We start from the raw sequence: 16388 nt of genomic DNA, 5'->3' as shown, positions 1-16388 counted from the left end.
ATGAACGCGCCCGATCTCGTCTGATCTCGGAAGCTAAGCAGGGTTGGGCCTGGCTAGTACTTGGATGGGAGAGTCTGATTCTTTCATTAGCATACAGCCAGACCTTGGCACTTAGCAAACTCAAGAAATGTTTGAACAGATGAACAAGGTATGCATTTGCAAGAAAAAAAGTGAAAGTCATTAGCATACAGTGATTATACAGTCTAGAACTGGTGTTTTCAGGTTTCTTTTTTTTTTTTAAGATTTATTCATTTATTTGAAAGTTAGAGCTACAAAGAGAGAGGGAGAAACAGAGAGAGACGGAGAGAGATCTATCCACTGGTCCACTCCCAAGATGACCACAACAGCAAGGTGCCAAAACCAGGCACCAGGAGCCCCATCTGGGTCTCCCAAGTGGGTGGCAGGGGACCAAATACTTGAAACATATTTTGTTGCTTTTCCTAGGCCATTAGCAGGGAGCTGAAGCAGAAGCAGAGTAGACAGGACACAAGTAGAGAGCAGCGGCTTCACCTACCACACCACAATTCCAGCCCATCAAGTCTTTTATTATACCTACTTTCAAGAACAACTTCAAGGTAGATTTAATTAAAAATAGACAAGCAGCATAAAAAGTCAGGAAAACCTTTCAAACTAAATACAACATGTCATGCTAAAAGACTCTACTAGAAGTAACAGGACACTCAAAAATATGTAAAATAAAGTCCTTCTCTTCCAGGAGTTTTCCTTTAAGTGAGAAATACAATTAAAAAGATCAATAAAAGAGAAGACTTCATTAACGTAACAAAAGAAAAAGAAAGTTGTATGGAGAATCTGAAAAGGTAAAATAAACTCTAACAGCAAAGAATGGAGGCAGATGTCCAGGAGGAGGCATGATCTGCTTTGACCTCAGAAGTATAAATTCAACAAGAAAGGTACATTTCTTGTAGAGAAAAAATTTAAAAATTGAATGAAAACAGAAAGTACCTCAGGAATAACAAGTGAACTGGACTACAGCTTTAAGCCTGTCATGGTAAAGACAGATACTAGTATGAAGATATATTTAAAACAGTTTAAAAGGCCACAGTTCAACATATGAAACAGTAGTCCATTGATATGCACAGAATAACCCACTTCACTTACCACAGTAAAATTAGCCTACCTTAAGCTATACTCAAATCAAGTGAATACTTACAAGGTCATTCATATTAGTTTGACTAGCTGGATTAATTTCTTCCAAAAATTCCAAGACATAAAATGTGTATCTATCCATAAGATGAACTCCAATTGCAGGATCAGGTTGATGCTATAAGGAAAAAAAATAAATAAATAAAATATATGTTTAATAGTACCTTTGTAACAAAATGTTGAAAATGTAGTAAAAATTTTTCTAAAATGTTGAATAATTCCATGAATAAGAAATAACAAATACATTGAGAAAGCATTTAAGTGACTTCAGAACTGCAGTTCACAAATGGGGAAAAGGCACCTACCGAGAGAGAATCTTCTCCCACTTGACTACTAGCCAGAGCCATTATGTTAGGAGAATAAAATCGCTCATACATGGATGCTCCTTGACAAGTGTCAATAATAAACAGTAGTTCATTGTAGCTGAAAGAAAAGTGATAAGATCTTTGACACGAATCATTCTATCAATCATACACTGAATAATATTTCTATAATACTTTCATAAGATGACTAAGTAATATCTTAATTATCTCTGTAGCTAAGAATTTGAAGAATTTTCACTAGAATTTCCAACATAAATTTGGCATTAGAAAAATTAAAAGTAAAGCACTGTCAACAGAGAGTAGTGGCTGTGCTATAAGTAGCTGCCCCAACTCTTTCCCTCTCCCTTGTCTTTGCCACATGATTCAGAACCTGAACAGTCAGCTCAACAAATACTTATTTTGCAGCTATATTGTCTTAGAAACTAAACTAGGTTCAGAAATATATATATATATAAATATTTTTAGTCACCATACTTAAAGAATTTAAAATGTAACTAGGAGACAAATAAACAGGAATGTGATAAGTATTACAAATATACATTGAAAGTATAACGTGCCTCACACCATGGTAGGGATATAAAAATCTCTGCCCTCATGGAGCTAAGAGACTAACAAAGCTAAAGTGCTCTGTGAGTACTCAGAAAGGAACAGAGGGAACTGGAAAGAAAGGTCAGGGGAAAGTGATAGCTGACAGGCCGTGAAGGGAGAGCACATTCCAGCAGTGGAAAAAGTGCCTGCTGTAGAAAAGTATAAATGTTTGGGAAAAGGACAACAGAGTTCAAACTAAATTTGGATGAATGGAAGGAAATAGGTTTTAAAAAAGGCAAAGTGTAGGGTTAATTTGTAAAATATCCTATATGAAATCTAGAATTTTTTTTACAAGTTTGAGAAAGCCACTTAAACTTTCTTTTTTTAAAAATATTTATTTATTTATTTATTTGAAAGTTAGAGTTACACAGTGAGAAAAGGAGAGGCAGAGAGAGAAAGACATCTTGCATCTGCTGGTTCACTCCCCAAATGGCCTCAACAGCAGGAGCTGCGCAGATCCAAAGCCAAGCCAGGAGCCTGGAGCTTCTTCCAGGTTTCCCGTGTGGGTGCAGGGTCCCAACGACTTGGGCCATCTTCTACTGCTTTCCCAGGCCATAGCAGAGAGCTGGATCGATAGTGGAGAGGCCAGGTCTCAAACCGATGCCCATATGGGTTGCTGGCACTGCAGGCAGCAGCTTAACCTGCTACCCCACAGCGCCGGCCCCAACACTTAAGCTTTTTTTAAGTAAGACGATAACATAATCAGATTTCTAATTTACAGTAAGTTGGCTAGTTAGTGATGGTGAAAAAAGGAAGGAGATAAACATTCCAGGAGGCGCTTTTTATAAGCTGGGTCTAGGTAAACAGCTAGTAACACACCTAGAAGGGATAGCACAGAATACTGAACCACAATATCCAAGAGAGTGACAGAGACACAATTAACATATTTGCTCAGAAACAAATTGTAGAGGCCCTAAATGATCAGAAGAATCCAAAGTTATAAGAGGCAGGGGCCAGCATTGTGGCTCAGCAGGTTAAGCCACTGCTTATAACACCAGCATCCCATCCTGGAGGGTTGGTTCCAATCCAGCTCCCTGCTAATGAGCCTACTAAGGCAGAGTACTTTGGCTCAAGTACATAGGGCCCTGCCATCCTTGCAGGAGACCCGGATGGAGTTCCTGGCTCCTGACTTCAGCCTGTCCCAAACTTGGATGTTGCAGCCATTTAGGGAGTGAACCAGTGGATGGAAGATTCTCTCTCTCTCTCTCTCTCTCTCTCTCTCTGTAGGTGGGTGTGGGTGTGGGTGTGTGTGACTCTGCCTTTCAAATAAAATAAATCTTCAAAAAAAAAAAAAATAAAGTTCTAAAAGGCAATATAATAACACAATTAAGAGTATAGGCTCTGGGATCAGACCACTTAGGCATGAATCCCAGCTGGGGCACTACTATCTGTATAAAGTTTGGCAAGTTACTTAACTTATCTGTCCTTCAGTTTATTCATTACAAAAATAAAAAATAATAACATCTGTCTTTCAGGGTTGCTCTTAAAATTAAACACAGTACGTGTAAAACACAGTCGCTAGTATCTAGTATGCATTCAATAAAGGTAACCTAGACTAAGACATAACCAGAATCTAGTAAAAAGCTTCCTCCTCAACACTTTCACACATTCCACTTATGCTTACATTTCAACATTTATATTTATTTGGTAGCACAGCTGTATATATATTTCTATTTTCCACTAGATTTTAAACACTTCAAACATAGACTAAGCATGACATTCCCCTTTGTACCATATGTATAGAAAGAATTCCATAACTGTTAACCAAAGGTAATGAGGTTAAAAACCACTCTCTTGCTATTTTAAATTCATTTAACTTCATGTTTATGACAACTTCCAACTAAAGGGATACTTATTGAGGATTAATATAAATATATTAACCTTAATGTGAGTTAAGCCACAAATTTTAAGCTAATCATAATGTTAGCAATTTTCTCTCAAAGAATTAATAACACTTGCTACTACACTGAGGACTACAAAACATGCTAAAAAGAATAGGCACAAGCTGAAAAATACACGGATGTTCAGAATATCCATAAATAATAGAGAACTTGCCTGAAGGGACTCTTATTTCCTTCAGAAAAACAATGCTGGAGGCCAGTATTGTGGTGCAGCAGGTTAAGCTGCCACCTGAAATGCTGGCATACCATATGGGCACCAATTCTAGTCCTAGCTACTCCAATTCTGGCCCAGCTACCTGCTAATGTGCCTGGTAAAGCAGCAGAAGATGGTCCAAGTAATTGGGCCCCTGCTCCCACATGGGAGACCTGGAGGAAGCTCTTGACTCCTCTCTTCATCCTGGACCCACCATGGCCATTGCAGCCATTTGGGGTGTGAGCCAGCAGGTGGAGGATCTCTCTCTCTCTCTCTCTCTCTCTCTCTCTGTAACTCTTTCAAAGAAATAAGTAAATCTTTAAAAAAAAAAAAAAAAAGATGCTAAATAACAAGAGATTCTGTCATGTTAATAATAAGCCTGAGATTTTTCTCTTAAAAAATTCAGTTAAGTAGAAACAAGAAATTTAAAAGAGCCGGCGCCGTGGCTCAACAGGCTAATCCTCCGCCTTGCGGCGCCAGCACACTGGGTTCTAGTCCCGGTCCAGGCGCTGGATTCTGTCCCGGTTGCCCCTCTTCCAGGCCAGCTCTCTGCTGTGGCCCGGGAGTGCAGTGGAGGATGGCCCAAGTCCTTGGGCCCTGCACCCCATGGGAGACCAGGTACCTGGCTCCTGCCATCCGATCAGCACGGTGCGCCAGCCCCAGCACGCCGACCGCGGCGGCCATTGGAGGGTGAACCAATGGCAAAGGAAGACCTTTCTCTCTGTCTCTCTCTCACTGTCCACTCTGCCTGTCCAAAAAAAAAAAAAAAAAAAAAAAAAAAAAAGAAAGAAATTTAAAAGAGTAGGACAGATAATGAAAATAAGTTAAAATACTAATAAAAGCTACAAATCAGGGCCAGCACTGTAGTACAGTGGCTTGCAGCACCGCATCCCATATGGGTGCCAGTTCGAGTCACGGTTGCTCTACTTCTGATCCAGCTCTCTGCTGATACACCTGGGAAAAGCAGAGGAGGATAGCTCAAGTCCTTGGCCCCTACATGCACATGGGAGACCCTGAGTAGGCTCCTGGTTCCTGGCTTCAGATTGGCTCAGCTCTGGCCCTTGCGGCTATTTGGGGAGTGAACCAGTGGATGGAAGACCTTTCTCTCTCTGTCTGTCTCTACCTCTCTCTGTAACTCTGTCTTTCAAATAAATAAAAAAAAATCTTTAAAATAAATAAATAAATACAGCTAATACAGCTACAAATCTACCAAGGGGAAACAATATTAATTTTCCTTTAAAAAAAAGTCATTGCTAATTACCGTCTTTTCTGCCACATTTGTTCAAAAGCATCTGCAAGTTCTATGTTGGTAATTTCTTCAGAATCTTGAAATTTCAAGAAACCATTTCCACCATGTCCTGGTAGAAAGAGTCAAAAAGATCAAGTAGATACATTTTTAAATGTAAATTACATATTCCCAGATACAAACATCTATTTATTTGCAGTATTTAATATAATTTTAATACTCTAAAATATCTATTATGAAAACAAATAGCTTTTCTATTATACCAATTCAAAAGAAAATAGTGATAGCCTGTGTAAAAAATATTAGATAGAATATCTCTAAGGGTTTTCAATCATGTAATTCCAGCAATTCACATTTCTACACTTCCACTAGCTCTATTATTATATAAGAAATTTACTCCATTCATAAAAACTTTTCAATTCCAGGCAAATTTTTTTAACAAAAGAAGATAAGACTCCAGTCAGTCCCATGGTAAGCTAGAATAATTCCTTATGTATAATTTGACTACTATTACTACCAGGAAGTGCAGTTCTCACCTAAATCTGATGTCATTATTACCGCTGACCATAGCCCCAGGAGAGTTATTCAGAAGACTGACATTTAAGTATACATTATACAGCCAGTCTACCAATTCAAACCCCTGTCCCTTACTGGGTTATGGTAGGCAAATAATCATTGTATACATTTGTTTCCTCAGTCATGAAGTAAGAAAGGTATCAGCAAGACTACCATCAACTTAAGTATATATCTGCTCTGTGCAGATTTTTAAAAGCACCATCCACTGGGCATCAAAGTAGGAAAAACTGCCTATTGTAGCATTTCCCTCTGCATATATGCAAGCTCATAAGTAGTTAGTAACTCTGCTTTGGTTGGGGGAAAATATTACTCTCTCCCACCAAATACATAACCTGCTGGGTCACAAAAAACTTCACCTCAAAATAGGCAGCCAATTCATGGGCACAGTTTATCAAACCCTATTTTAACCTACTGAATTTCTTCCATTTGTAAAGTTATTCTGAAAGAGTACCAACAGGATCAGAAAAAAAAAATTATAAATCCTTTAGTTTATGCATTGAATAAAATCAAGCTATAAAACTACACTTTCAGATAAAGTCAAATGAAAATTCTCTTGGTTTCATTAATTCTACTGAGTGAATTCATAAATAAGTTGATTTTATATATATATATATATATATATATATATATATATATATTGACAGGCAGAGTTAGACAGTGAGAGAGAGAGGCAGAGAGAAAAGTCTTCCTTCCATTGGTTCACCCCCAAAATGGCCGCTACAGCTGGTGCACTGCACCAATCTGAAGCCAGGAGCCAGGTGCTTCCTCCTGGTCTCCCATGCGGGTGCAGGGCCCAAGCACTTGGGCCATCCTCCACTGCCTTCCCAGGCCACAGCAGAGAGCTGGACTGAAAGAGGAGCAACCTAGCCGGCACCGCGGCTCACTTGGCTAATCCTCCGCCTGCAGCACCGGCACACCGGGGTCTAGTCCCAGTTGGGGCACCAGATTCTGTCCCGGTTGCCCCTCTTCCAGGCCAGCTCTCTGCTATGGCCTGGGAGTGCAGTGGAGGATGGCCCCAGTGCTTGGGCCCTGCAGCCGCATGGGAGACCAGGAGAAGCACCTGGCTCCTGCCTTCGGATCGGCCTGGGGCGCTGGCTGCAGCGGCCATTGGAGGGGGAACCAACGGCAAAGGAAGACCTTTCTCTCTGTCTCTCTCTCTCACTGTCCACTCTGCCTGTGAAGGAAGGAAGGAAGGAAGGAAGGAAGGGAGGGAGGGAGGGAGGGAGGGAGGAAGGAAGGAAGGAAGGAAGGGGAGTAACCGGGACACAATCCAGCACCCCAACTGGGACTAAAACCCAGGGTGCCGGTGCCACAGGCAGAGGATTAGCCAAGTGAGCCGCAGCGTCAGCCAGTTGATCATATTTTAAAAAACATGAACATTATAAAGAAAAGTCACTAACTAGGAGACCATTACTGTCCTGTAGTGATATCACTGTGATATCTAAGAGTCATCCTGCAGCTATTTCACATCAGTTTTTAATCATCAATTATACAGAATTCCCTATTAAAAAATGTATGAACATCTTTTGATAAATATGAGAGTACTTCAAAAGTTCATGGAAAGTGGAATTAAAGCCAAGTTTGCATTGATGCAAAAAACTTCTATAAACCATGCATAATTTTCTCTTAATATATAGTTTTCAAAAAATTTTTGGAGAACTCTTAATGCATAGATCTTGAGAACATTTTCTGCAACATAAGGAACATATATTTTAATTCAACTTCCTATGAACTTTTTAAAATATTTTCATATTCAAATTTATTGAATACTACCATAAGACAGGCATTGGTAATAAAAAGATAAAAAAACATATAATCAAAGAATCTTAGAATTCAAAACATGCAATGAAGGCAAAATAAACCCAAATAGAAAGTTAAATGGATTGCTATGACAGAACTAAGGATTATACGACAATGCAAAGAGGAAAGCCTACGGCAACCAAAAAGACAAATGTCTTTGGGAAGTCAATTATAAAATGTATTATTCATACCAGAACACTTCTGAAGGAGAACAAAGGAAATTACACTTGGACAACAGTATAAACTAGGAGTATCCCAGGTAACTGGAGACAAAGGTCACCTTAGATTTAAAAAAGAAATCGCTGGGGGAGAGGTCGGGGTGTTGTGGCATAGCGGGTAAAGCCGCTGCCCGTAGTATCCCATACGGGTGCCAGTTTATGTCCCGGCTGCCAATCCAGCCCTCTGCTATGGCCTGGGAAAGCTGTGGAAGATGGCCCGAGTGCTTGGGCCCTGCACCAGGGTGGGAGACGATACAGCTCTGGTTGCTGCAGCCATCCTAGGAGTAAACCAGCAGATGGAAGACCTCTCTTCACATATTTCTTGCTCTCATTCTCTCTCTCTCTCTCTCTCTCCCTCTGCTTCTCTTTAACTCTTTCAAATAAATAAATAAACCTTAAAAAAAAGAAATAAAGAAAAAAGAAATCACTGGGGCTGGTACTGTGGCTTAGCGGGTTAAGCTGCTGCCTGTGACACCACTATCCCACATAGCCACTGGCTCAAGACCCATCTGCTCCATTTCTGATCAAGACTAATGTGCCTGGGAAAGCAGCAGAGGATGGCCCAAGTTCTTGGGTACCTGCACCTACACAGGAGACCCAGAAAAACTCCTGGCTCCTGCCTTCTGTCTGGCCTAACCCTGGCCACTGGAGCCATTTGGGGAGTGAACTGGTAGATGGAAGAGTGTCTTTTTCCCTCTCCCTCTCCCTCTCTCTGCCTCTCTCTCTCTCTCTCTCTCTCTAACTCCTTCAAATATATAAAATAAATCTTAAAAATAAAATAAGAAATCACTGAGCTAGGGGCTAGCACCGTGGCTCACTTGGTTAATCCTCCGCCTGTGGCACCGGCATCCCATATGGGTGCCAGGTTCTAGTCCCAGTTGCCCCTCTTCAAGTCCAGCTCTCTGCTGTGGCCCGGGAAGGCAGTGGAGGATGGCCCAGGTGCTTGGGCTCCTGTACTACATTGGGAGACCAGGAAGAAGCACCTGGCTCCTGGCTTTGGAGTGGCGCAGTGCCAACTGTAGCAGCCATTTGGAGGGTGAACCAATGAAAGGAACACCTTTCTCTCTTTCTCTCTCTCACTATCTATATCTCTACCTGTCAAATAAATTTAAAAAAAAAAATCACTGAGCTAACACTAAAAAAGATAAGGAATAATCAATCAGTTAGACAGAGAACTGAGAGGACATCATTAGGAAAAGGCAGTTGCTTAAGCACATGTTTGGAGAACAGGATAGTCAAGTGCTTGAAGGGGAATCAGGAAAAGCATAAGAACTAAAACTGAAATTAAATAAACAATATAACTAAATCATAACATGTATTATACACTATTATACTAGATTTATATATATAACTATATTATATTATATTATATTATATTATATAACTAGATTATATTACAGAGCATTTGATCACCACTATTTCTCAAAGGGTAGTCAAAAGACTACTATAGCTCATATGTTACATCTCACATCTGGGGAGTATGTGTATACAATGCACTTTCATGAGTCCTACTCCAAAACAAAACTGAATACAAATTTTAACATAAGGCCAAAGTATCTACACTCAAGTAATCCTTAATCATACTAAAATCTGTGGCTCAGTCGGTAGGAAATCATTATAAAGCTTTACACAGAGGAGGGTCAGAGTTCCAGTTTCTACTAAACACTTTAGGAAGATGATTAACAGGAAAATAAACCTGAAGGCAGGTTGTTACACTAGGATATCAAATAAAAGATGACAAACTTTATCAGTGCAACAGTAAAAATAACAGAAAATAGGAATAGCACACAAAGACATAGAAGTTGTGTATCCTTTACCAGAAATGCTTAGGACCACAAGTATTTGGGGTTTCAGATATTTTCAGATTTTGGAGTATGTGTGTATACATGAGGTATCTTGATAATAAGGACATAGTTTCATATACACCTTTCATACATATATAGCCTGAAGGTCATTTTATACTGTATTTTTATATGTACCTGCATTTTTACTACAATTATTCATATGAAGTCAGGTGTGCAATTTTCTACTTGTGGCATCATATTGGAGCTCAAAAAGGTTCAGATTTTGGAGCAGTTCAGACTTCTGATTTTCAGATTCAGGATTTTCAACTTGTACTATATTCAAATGCCATTTCAAGTAATACTGTATCTATAGGAGTGAATTGACACTTTGAGATGCCATGATTTTTAACAGCCCTTACCTTGACTGTTGAGGACAGCATTTTTTTCCTTCTTATTATTTGTTGAAATCTTAGTGTATGGTTAATCTTATGAGCATAAAGTTAACTGAAAATAGATCTTTGAAAAAATAAGAATAGGAATAGGAGAGGGAAGAAGAAGTAGGTTGGAAGCATGGGCAAGAGGGAGGGTAGGGTGGAAAGTATCACTACGTTCCTGAACCTTATGTAGGAATTACATGAAATTTGTAAAATCTTAAATAAAGTTTTTTTTAATCAAGATACAGCCTCTGAACATGAAAAAACTGACATGACAAATAAAATATTTTAATCAAAAAATAACTTAGTGTACTTAAATTTCTCTCCAAGCAGATTTGCTTTGAAAAGAATTTCAATATATTCTATTATGAGATCACCAAATCCCAAAGTTACCTGTCATATAAATAAGAATATTGCTTCTATCATCAGAAAGAAGGCGTTTTGACCGAGGAGTACTAGGTGGGATCCTCCCAGTTAGCACCCGTAAAAAATTCTCCACTGTTACCTGGGGAGAAAAAGAGAAATCAGACAGGAAACTTGGAAAAAAATTTTTTTTTAATTTCAAAAACATTCCTTCAGAAGCTGGCATTGTAGTGCTGTGGCTTAAGCTGCTGCTTCCAATACCATGGGATGCCAATTCACGTCCCAGTTGTTCCACTTCCAAACCAGCTCCCCATTAACCCTTGGAAAGGCAGAGAAAAATGATTCATATACTTAGGCCCCTGTCATCCACATTGGAGACCCAGATGGGGTTCCTGGTGACTGGCTGCAGCCTGACCCAGACATGGCTGTTGCCACCCTTTGAGAAGTTAACAGTGGATTGAAGTTCTCTCTCTGTCTGTCTGTCTGTCTCTCTCTCTCTGTCTCCCTTTCTCTCTCTTTGTTGCTCACAATAAATAAATAAATCTTTAAATAACTAAAAAATTAAATAAATAATCTTTAAATAAATAAATTTTTTGAAAAAAATCCTCTTTCTCTATGAATTACTCAGCCTATACTAAAATGCAGAGAGACAGGACAGAGAAAGCTCTTCCATCTTTGGTTCACTCCTCAAATGCCCAGAACAGCCCGGAGAGAGCCAGGCCCAAGCCAGGAACACAGAACTCCATCTGGGTCTCCATCATAGGTGGCAAGGACCCAAGTACCTGACTTAGCACCAGCTGCCTCCCAAGGTGTGCATTACCCAGAAACTGGAATCAGAAGCAAAGACACAACTCAAATGCAGGCATTCCAATACAGGAGGCAGGCATCCCAAGTATAAAGATGTCTCAAAGCAATGCCTCAATCGTTATACTAAAAAGCTGCCCCCAAATATAAGAATTTGTAAATAAATTCAGCTACATTATTGCAATTTTTCTGTGGAACAACTTGGTCAATTATAGATTAACTATTAAAAAGAAAATTTCATAAATAATCTTCCAAGACTTTATTTTTTAAAGCACTGTATTACTTTGTATCTGTAACATGTAAAGAACTTATAACACTTTAAATCACATTTACCAGTCTGAAATTTTTAGCCCAAGATTCTTCGAAGGCATTTTTAAACTCAGGAAGAGTAAAATGCTAATTTAAAGTGAACAGCCAAGTCATATATTATGCATATCTAAATTTTAGAAACCTCACCAGTTTTCTTGCTGAACTTTTTCCTAGATCATGGTTATGTAAATGTGTATGTATATACGTGTGGCTGAGTAAGCTGCTGAATTTACATTTTTCCACAAAATAGCAAAATGCCAACTGTTTTAATAGAACTTCCTGTTGACTAACAAAAAAGGAAGGGAAATTTTTGGCTTACATTTTAAGATAACTAGATAAACAAGTAAATAATTAAACATTCACATAAAATTAATTCATTGAACATTTTTAAGTGCCTACAATAAAAATATTAAGAATACAGGCCATGTTTTCAAGGAACTGGGCAGCATAGGAAGAAACAGGTACCTTTTAATTTTAAGGTTGCTTCAAAAGAAATCTAAAAATGCAGAAGAAAAACTGTTGCTTTTGGCAGACTTTGTAAAAGGTGAGGAATTATCTGGAAAGATTTCAAATTTTAAACATACCCAAAATTATTAAATTTAAAATAAAATTCCAAAGCAAGAAAATATAGCATACTGACATTTTCTTAATTTACAGTTTTAATCATATACACATAAAAATATTGAAAATATTAAAGATGGTTATCACTAAGTAGTGGAAATAGGGGTGGGTTTTTTGTTAACCATTATACTTTGTCACAACGTATGTACTAAAAATAATAAACTTCAAATTTTAGATCAAATATAAAAAACAAACATTATACTTGCTATAAAAGAAAGTTCACAAATGAAACATCACTAAAATTTTATAGACGTAGGACCAGCACTGTTGTGTAGCGGGTAAGGTCACTGCCTGCAATACTGGCATCCCATATGGGCACCAGTTTGAGTCCCAGCTGCTCCACCTCAGATCCAGCTCTCAGTTGTGGCCTGAGAAAGCAGTAGAAGATGGCCCAAATACTTGGGCCCCTGTACCTGCATGGGAGACCTGGAGGGCTCTCCTGGTTCCTGGCTTTGGATCAGCCTAGCTCCAGCCATTCCAGCCATTTGAGGAGAGAACCAGTGGATGGAAGACCTCTCTCTCTCTCTCTCGCTCTCCTTTCTGCCTCTGCCTCTGCCTCTTTGTAACTCTGCCTTTCAAGTAAATAAATAAATCTTTAAAAAAATACATAGAAGCAAATATAATGTTCATTCTTTAACAGTTTTATTCATTTATTGCTTCTTTAACTTGAACTCCATAGAGAATCAAGGATAAAAATTAAGATTAAGGAAAAGAGTGGGGCTGGCACTGTGGAGCAGCGGGTTAACACCCTGGCCTGAAGCACCGGCATCCTATATGGGCTCTGGTTCAAGATCCGGCTGCTCCACTTCTGATCCAGCTCTCTGCTATGGCCTGAGAAAGCAGTAGAAGATGGCCCAAGTCCTTGGGCCCCTGCACCCACATGGGAGACCCAGAGGGAAGATCCTGGCTCCTGGCTTCAGATCAGCACAGCTCCAGCTGTTGTGGCCAATTGGGGAGTGAACCATTGCATGGAAGATCTCTCTTTCTCTCTCTCCCTCTCTCTTTCTCTCTTTGTTTCTCCTCTCTCTGTGTAACTCTGACTTTTAAATAAATCAATACATCTTAAAAAAAAAAAAAAAAACACTGTATTTCATGTAAAGAGCCTGTTTAAAAAAAAAAGAGTAACAAAACTCTTTTTTGAAATTTGTAGTTCTATTTTTAAAATTTTTTCTATGTTTACATTTATTAATATAAAGAGAACAGATTTCATGTATTTCATAGATACAATTCTACAAATATAACCCTCCTGCTTTCCTTCCCTCCCTCTTTCTTCCTTTCTTTTTTAATTTTTTGTAATAACACACTTAAAATTTACTTCATAATTAGAGGCTTGATGATCCTCTAAAGAGATCAACAAGTAAAAAGTAGAAAGACCACTGTTCTTCAGGAATATAGACATGGGCTATAAACAACAATCAAATCACAAGATGCCAATTAAGCAACCACAAATCAGAGAAAACATATGATATCTGTCTTTTGGAGACTGGCTTATTTCACTAAGTATAATGGTTTTCAGTTGCATCCAGTTTTGTTGCAAAAAATCGGATTTTATTATTTTTTAACAGCTGAGCAATACTCCTTAGTGTATATATGCCATATTTTCTTTATCCAATCATCAGTTGATGGACATCTAGGTTGATTCAACATCTTAGCCATTGAGCTACTACAAACATGGGGGTACAGATAACTCTTTCATATGCTGACTTCATTTCCTTTGTTTATATTCCCAGGAGTGGGATGGCTGGGTCATATGGTAGATCTAAGACAATTTTATATTACCACTGTTTCAGAGCTTAACGTAACAATATTTCAAAAATGTCACTAAATTAAACAATTTACCTCATAGCTTCTATAATCCACTTCCACATCATCTCCATACACATTTAGCTCCATATTTTTGTGACTAAACACAGTAGCTGGTTTCGGGTTTCTAGGGTTGCATGCCATATCATCTGCAAGCATTAGGACAATGTGACTAAGGAAAAAAAAAATTCCAATAAATATACCCTTTAAATAAAACCAAAAAGTTAAACGCATAAGTATATTTATGTCATGTGCAATGATATCAATTTTCCTCATCAAATAAGTAAAATTTTTGCTACATACTTAAAAAAGTATTTCAATTATTTTTTCTTATCAGCATGAAGTGTTAAAGTAGAGAAGTTAAGGCAACATGGCATTAACTTTATCACAGAACAGGAAGTTACTACAGAGTATACTTTCTGTCATACAGCAAAAGGAAGTTAAAAGTACAATAATGTCTTCCCTGAACATCTAAAAAAATATTTTTGGTAATATTTTGCACTCTCAAATCTTGCAGAGTCCACACTAAACCACAATGTTCCAAAGAACCCCAAATGTTTAGGTATGAAAATGTGTAATCAGCAAGCGTGACCAGTGTAGCACAAGAACCCATCTCCAATCCAATCATTACCCAAGTCCCACTCCATCTCCCTAATACTAGCCTGCTCTTTCTCCCCCTTTCTTTTTTCCACATTCTCCCTGTTAGTTCATTCTCCCTATAGTCACAAAGTGATCTTCCTTTAGAAAGTCAAAACATTAAATATTTAAAACGTTCCAGGCTGGCGCCGCGGCTCAGTAGGCTAATCCTCCGCCTTGCGGCGCCAGCACACCGGGTTCTAGTCCCGGTCAGAGCACCAGATTCTGTCCCGGTTGCCCCTCTTCCAGGCCAGCTCTCTGCTGTGGCCCGGGAGGGCAGTGGAGGATGGCCCAGGTCCTTGGGCCCTGCACCCGCATGGGAGACCAGGAGAAGCACCTGGCTCCTGCCTTCGGATCAGCGCAGTGCACCGGCCTCAGCGTGCCAGCCGCGGCGGCCACTGGAGGGTGAACCAACGGCAAAGGAAGACCTTTCTCTCTGTCTCTCTCTCTCACTGTCCACTCTGCCCGTCAAAAAAAAAAAAAAAAAAAAAAAAAAGGCAAAACAAAACAAAAAAACGTTCCAAGGACTCCCCATTATAATTAATACAATATATCTGAAATAATTTACACTGTCTAAAAAACTCATTCAATCTGATCTCTCTCTCTCCAATTTCACCACTACATTTACTGTGCTCTCCCACACATATTCCTTCTGTTCCAGGAATATGCTAACCCTTCGGAACTACTGACCAAATCTAAATCTCTCTCCTCTTACATTTTCTTATCATTCCAATTAGCTAGGGCACTCTATTTCGTGTGTTTTATTCTCTATAGAACATTTATCAATATAAAAATCATCATTTCTGGGGTCAGCACAGTGGTACAGTAGATTAATCCTCCGCCTGAGGCGCCAGCATCCCGTATGGGTGCCGGTTCTAGTTCTGGCTGCTCTTCTTCCAATCCAGCTCTCTGCTGTGGCCTGGGAAAGCAGTAGAAGATGGCCCAAGTCCTTGGGCCCCTGCACCAGCACAGGACCAGGAAGAAGACCTGGCTCCTGGCTTCAGATCAGCACAGCTCCAGCTGTTGCGGCCATTTGGGGAGTGAACCAATGGAAGGAAGACCTTTCTCTCTGTCTCTCGCTCTCACCATCTGTAACTCTACCTCTCAAATAAATACATAAAATCTTAAAAAAAAAATCATTTCTCACCAGCAAGCCATCAAAATATAACCTCCCTAAGGACAGAGACTTTATTTGTCCTACTCACCACTACAACACTTAGACTTAGTAATATATCTTGGTATACAGAAGATACTCAATAAATATTTTAAGTGAATGAAACATTTTCATTTTTGCATATAATTTCTTTAAAAGGAAATTACAAAATATCTCTTAAACACAAGTCATCTGGAGCCTATCATTAAACCTGGTGAACATGAATCAAATTCTTTGTTCTATCATATTTTCTAATATAACATGGAAGAAAACTCCCAAACATAAGAGAAAAATTAATGTGGCATATGTAATTACTTTGGCAAGAAGAAAATGTTCTACTGCATATGGTCCAAATACATTAAAGTTCAAAACTGAAACATTGTGATTTTTCTTGAAAACTGGCTAGATTTCTATTTTGAAAGCATTCCAACCCTGCCACATTCAAAGATCAGATCTTCAGCTGTTACTGATT

The 16388-nt window shown here is 38.9% G+C and overlaps 1 protein-coding gene across 4 annotated transcripts in view; it reads right to left on the bottom strand.

Moving 5' to 3' along the window:
* The window catches only part of PIGK (phosphatidylinositol glycan anchor biosynthesis class K), a 172580-nt gene that overhangs the window by 118409 nt on the left and 37783 nt on the right, over positions 1-16388 (bottom strand). For all 4 annotated transcript variants that reach the window (XM_051856345.3, XM_089300478.1, XM_051856342.3 and 1 more), the window contains exons 4-8: positions 14164-14299; positions 10621-10732; positions 5431-5527; positions 1470-1587; positions 1172-1282 (exon numbers count right to left, since the gene is read on the bottom strand). In XM_051856345.3, the coding sequence (XP_051712305.1) occupies positions 1172-1282; positions 1470-1587; positions 5431-5527; positions 10621-10732; positions 14164-14299 (574 nt within the window). The remainder of the gene's footprint in view (positions 1-1171; positions 1283-1469; positions 1588-5430; positions 5528-10620; positions 10733-14163; positions 14300-16388) is intronic.

Source organism: Oryctolagus cuniculus, chromosome 7, assembly GCF_051225735.1.
Source record: "Oryctolagus cuniculus isolate XC-2025 breed Fujian yellow rabbit chromosome 7, ASM5122573v1, whole genome shotgun sequence".
Classification (NCBI taxonomy): Eukaryota; Metazoa; Chordata; class Mammalia; order Lagomorpha; family Leporidae; genus Oryctolagus; species Oryctolagus cuniculus.
This window is presented reverse-complemented; position numbering and strand designations above follow the sequence as displayed.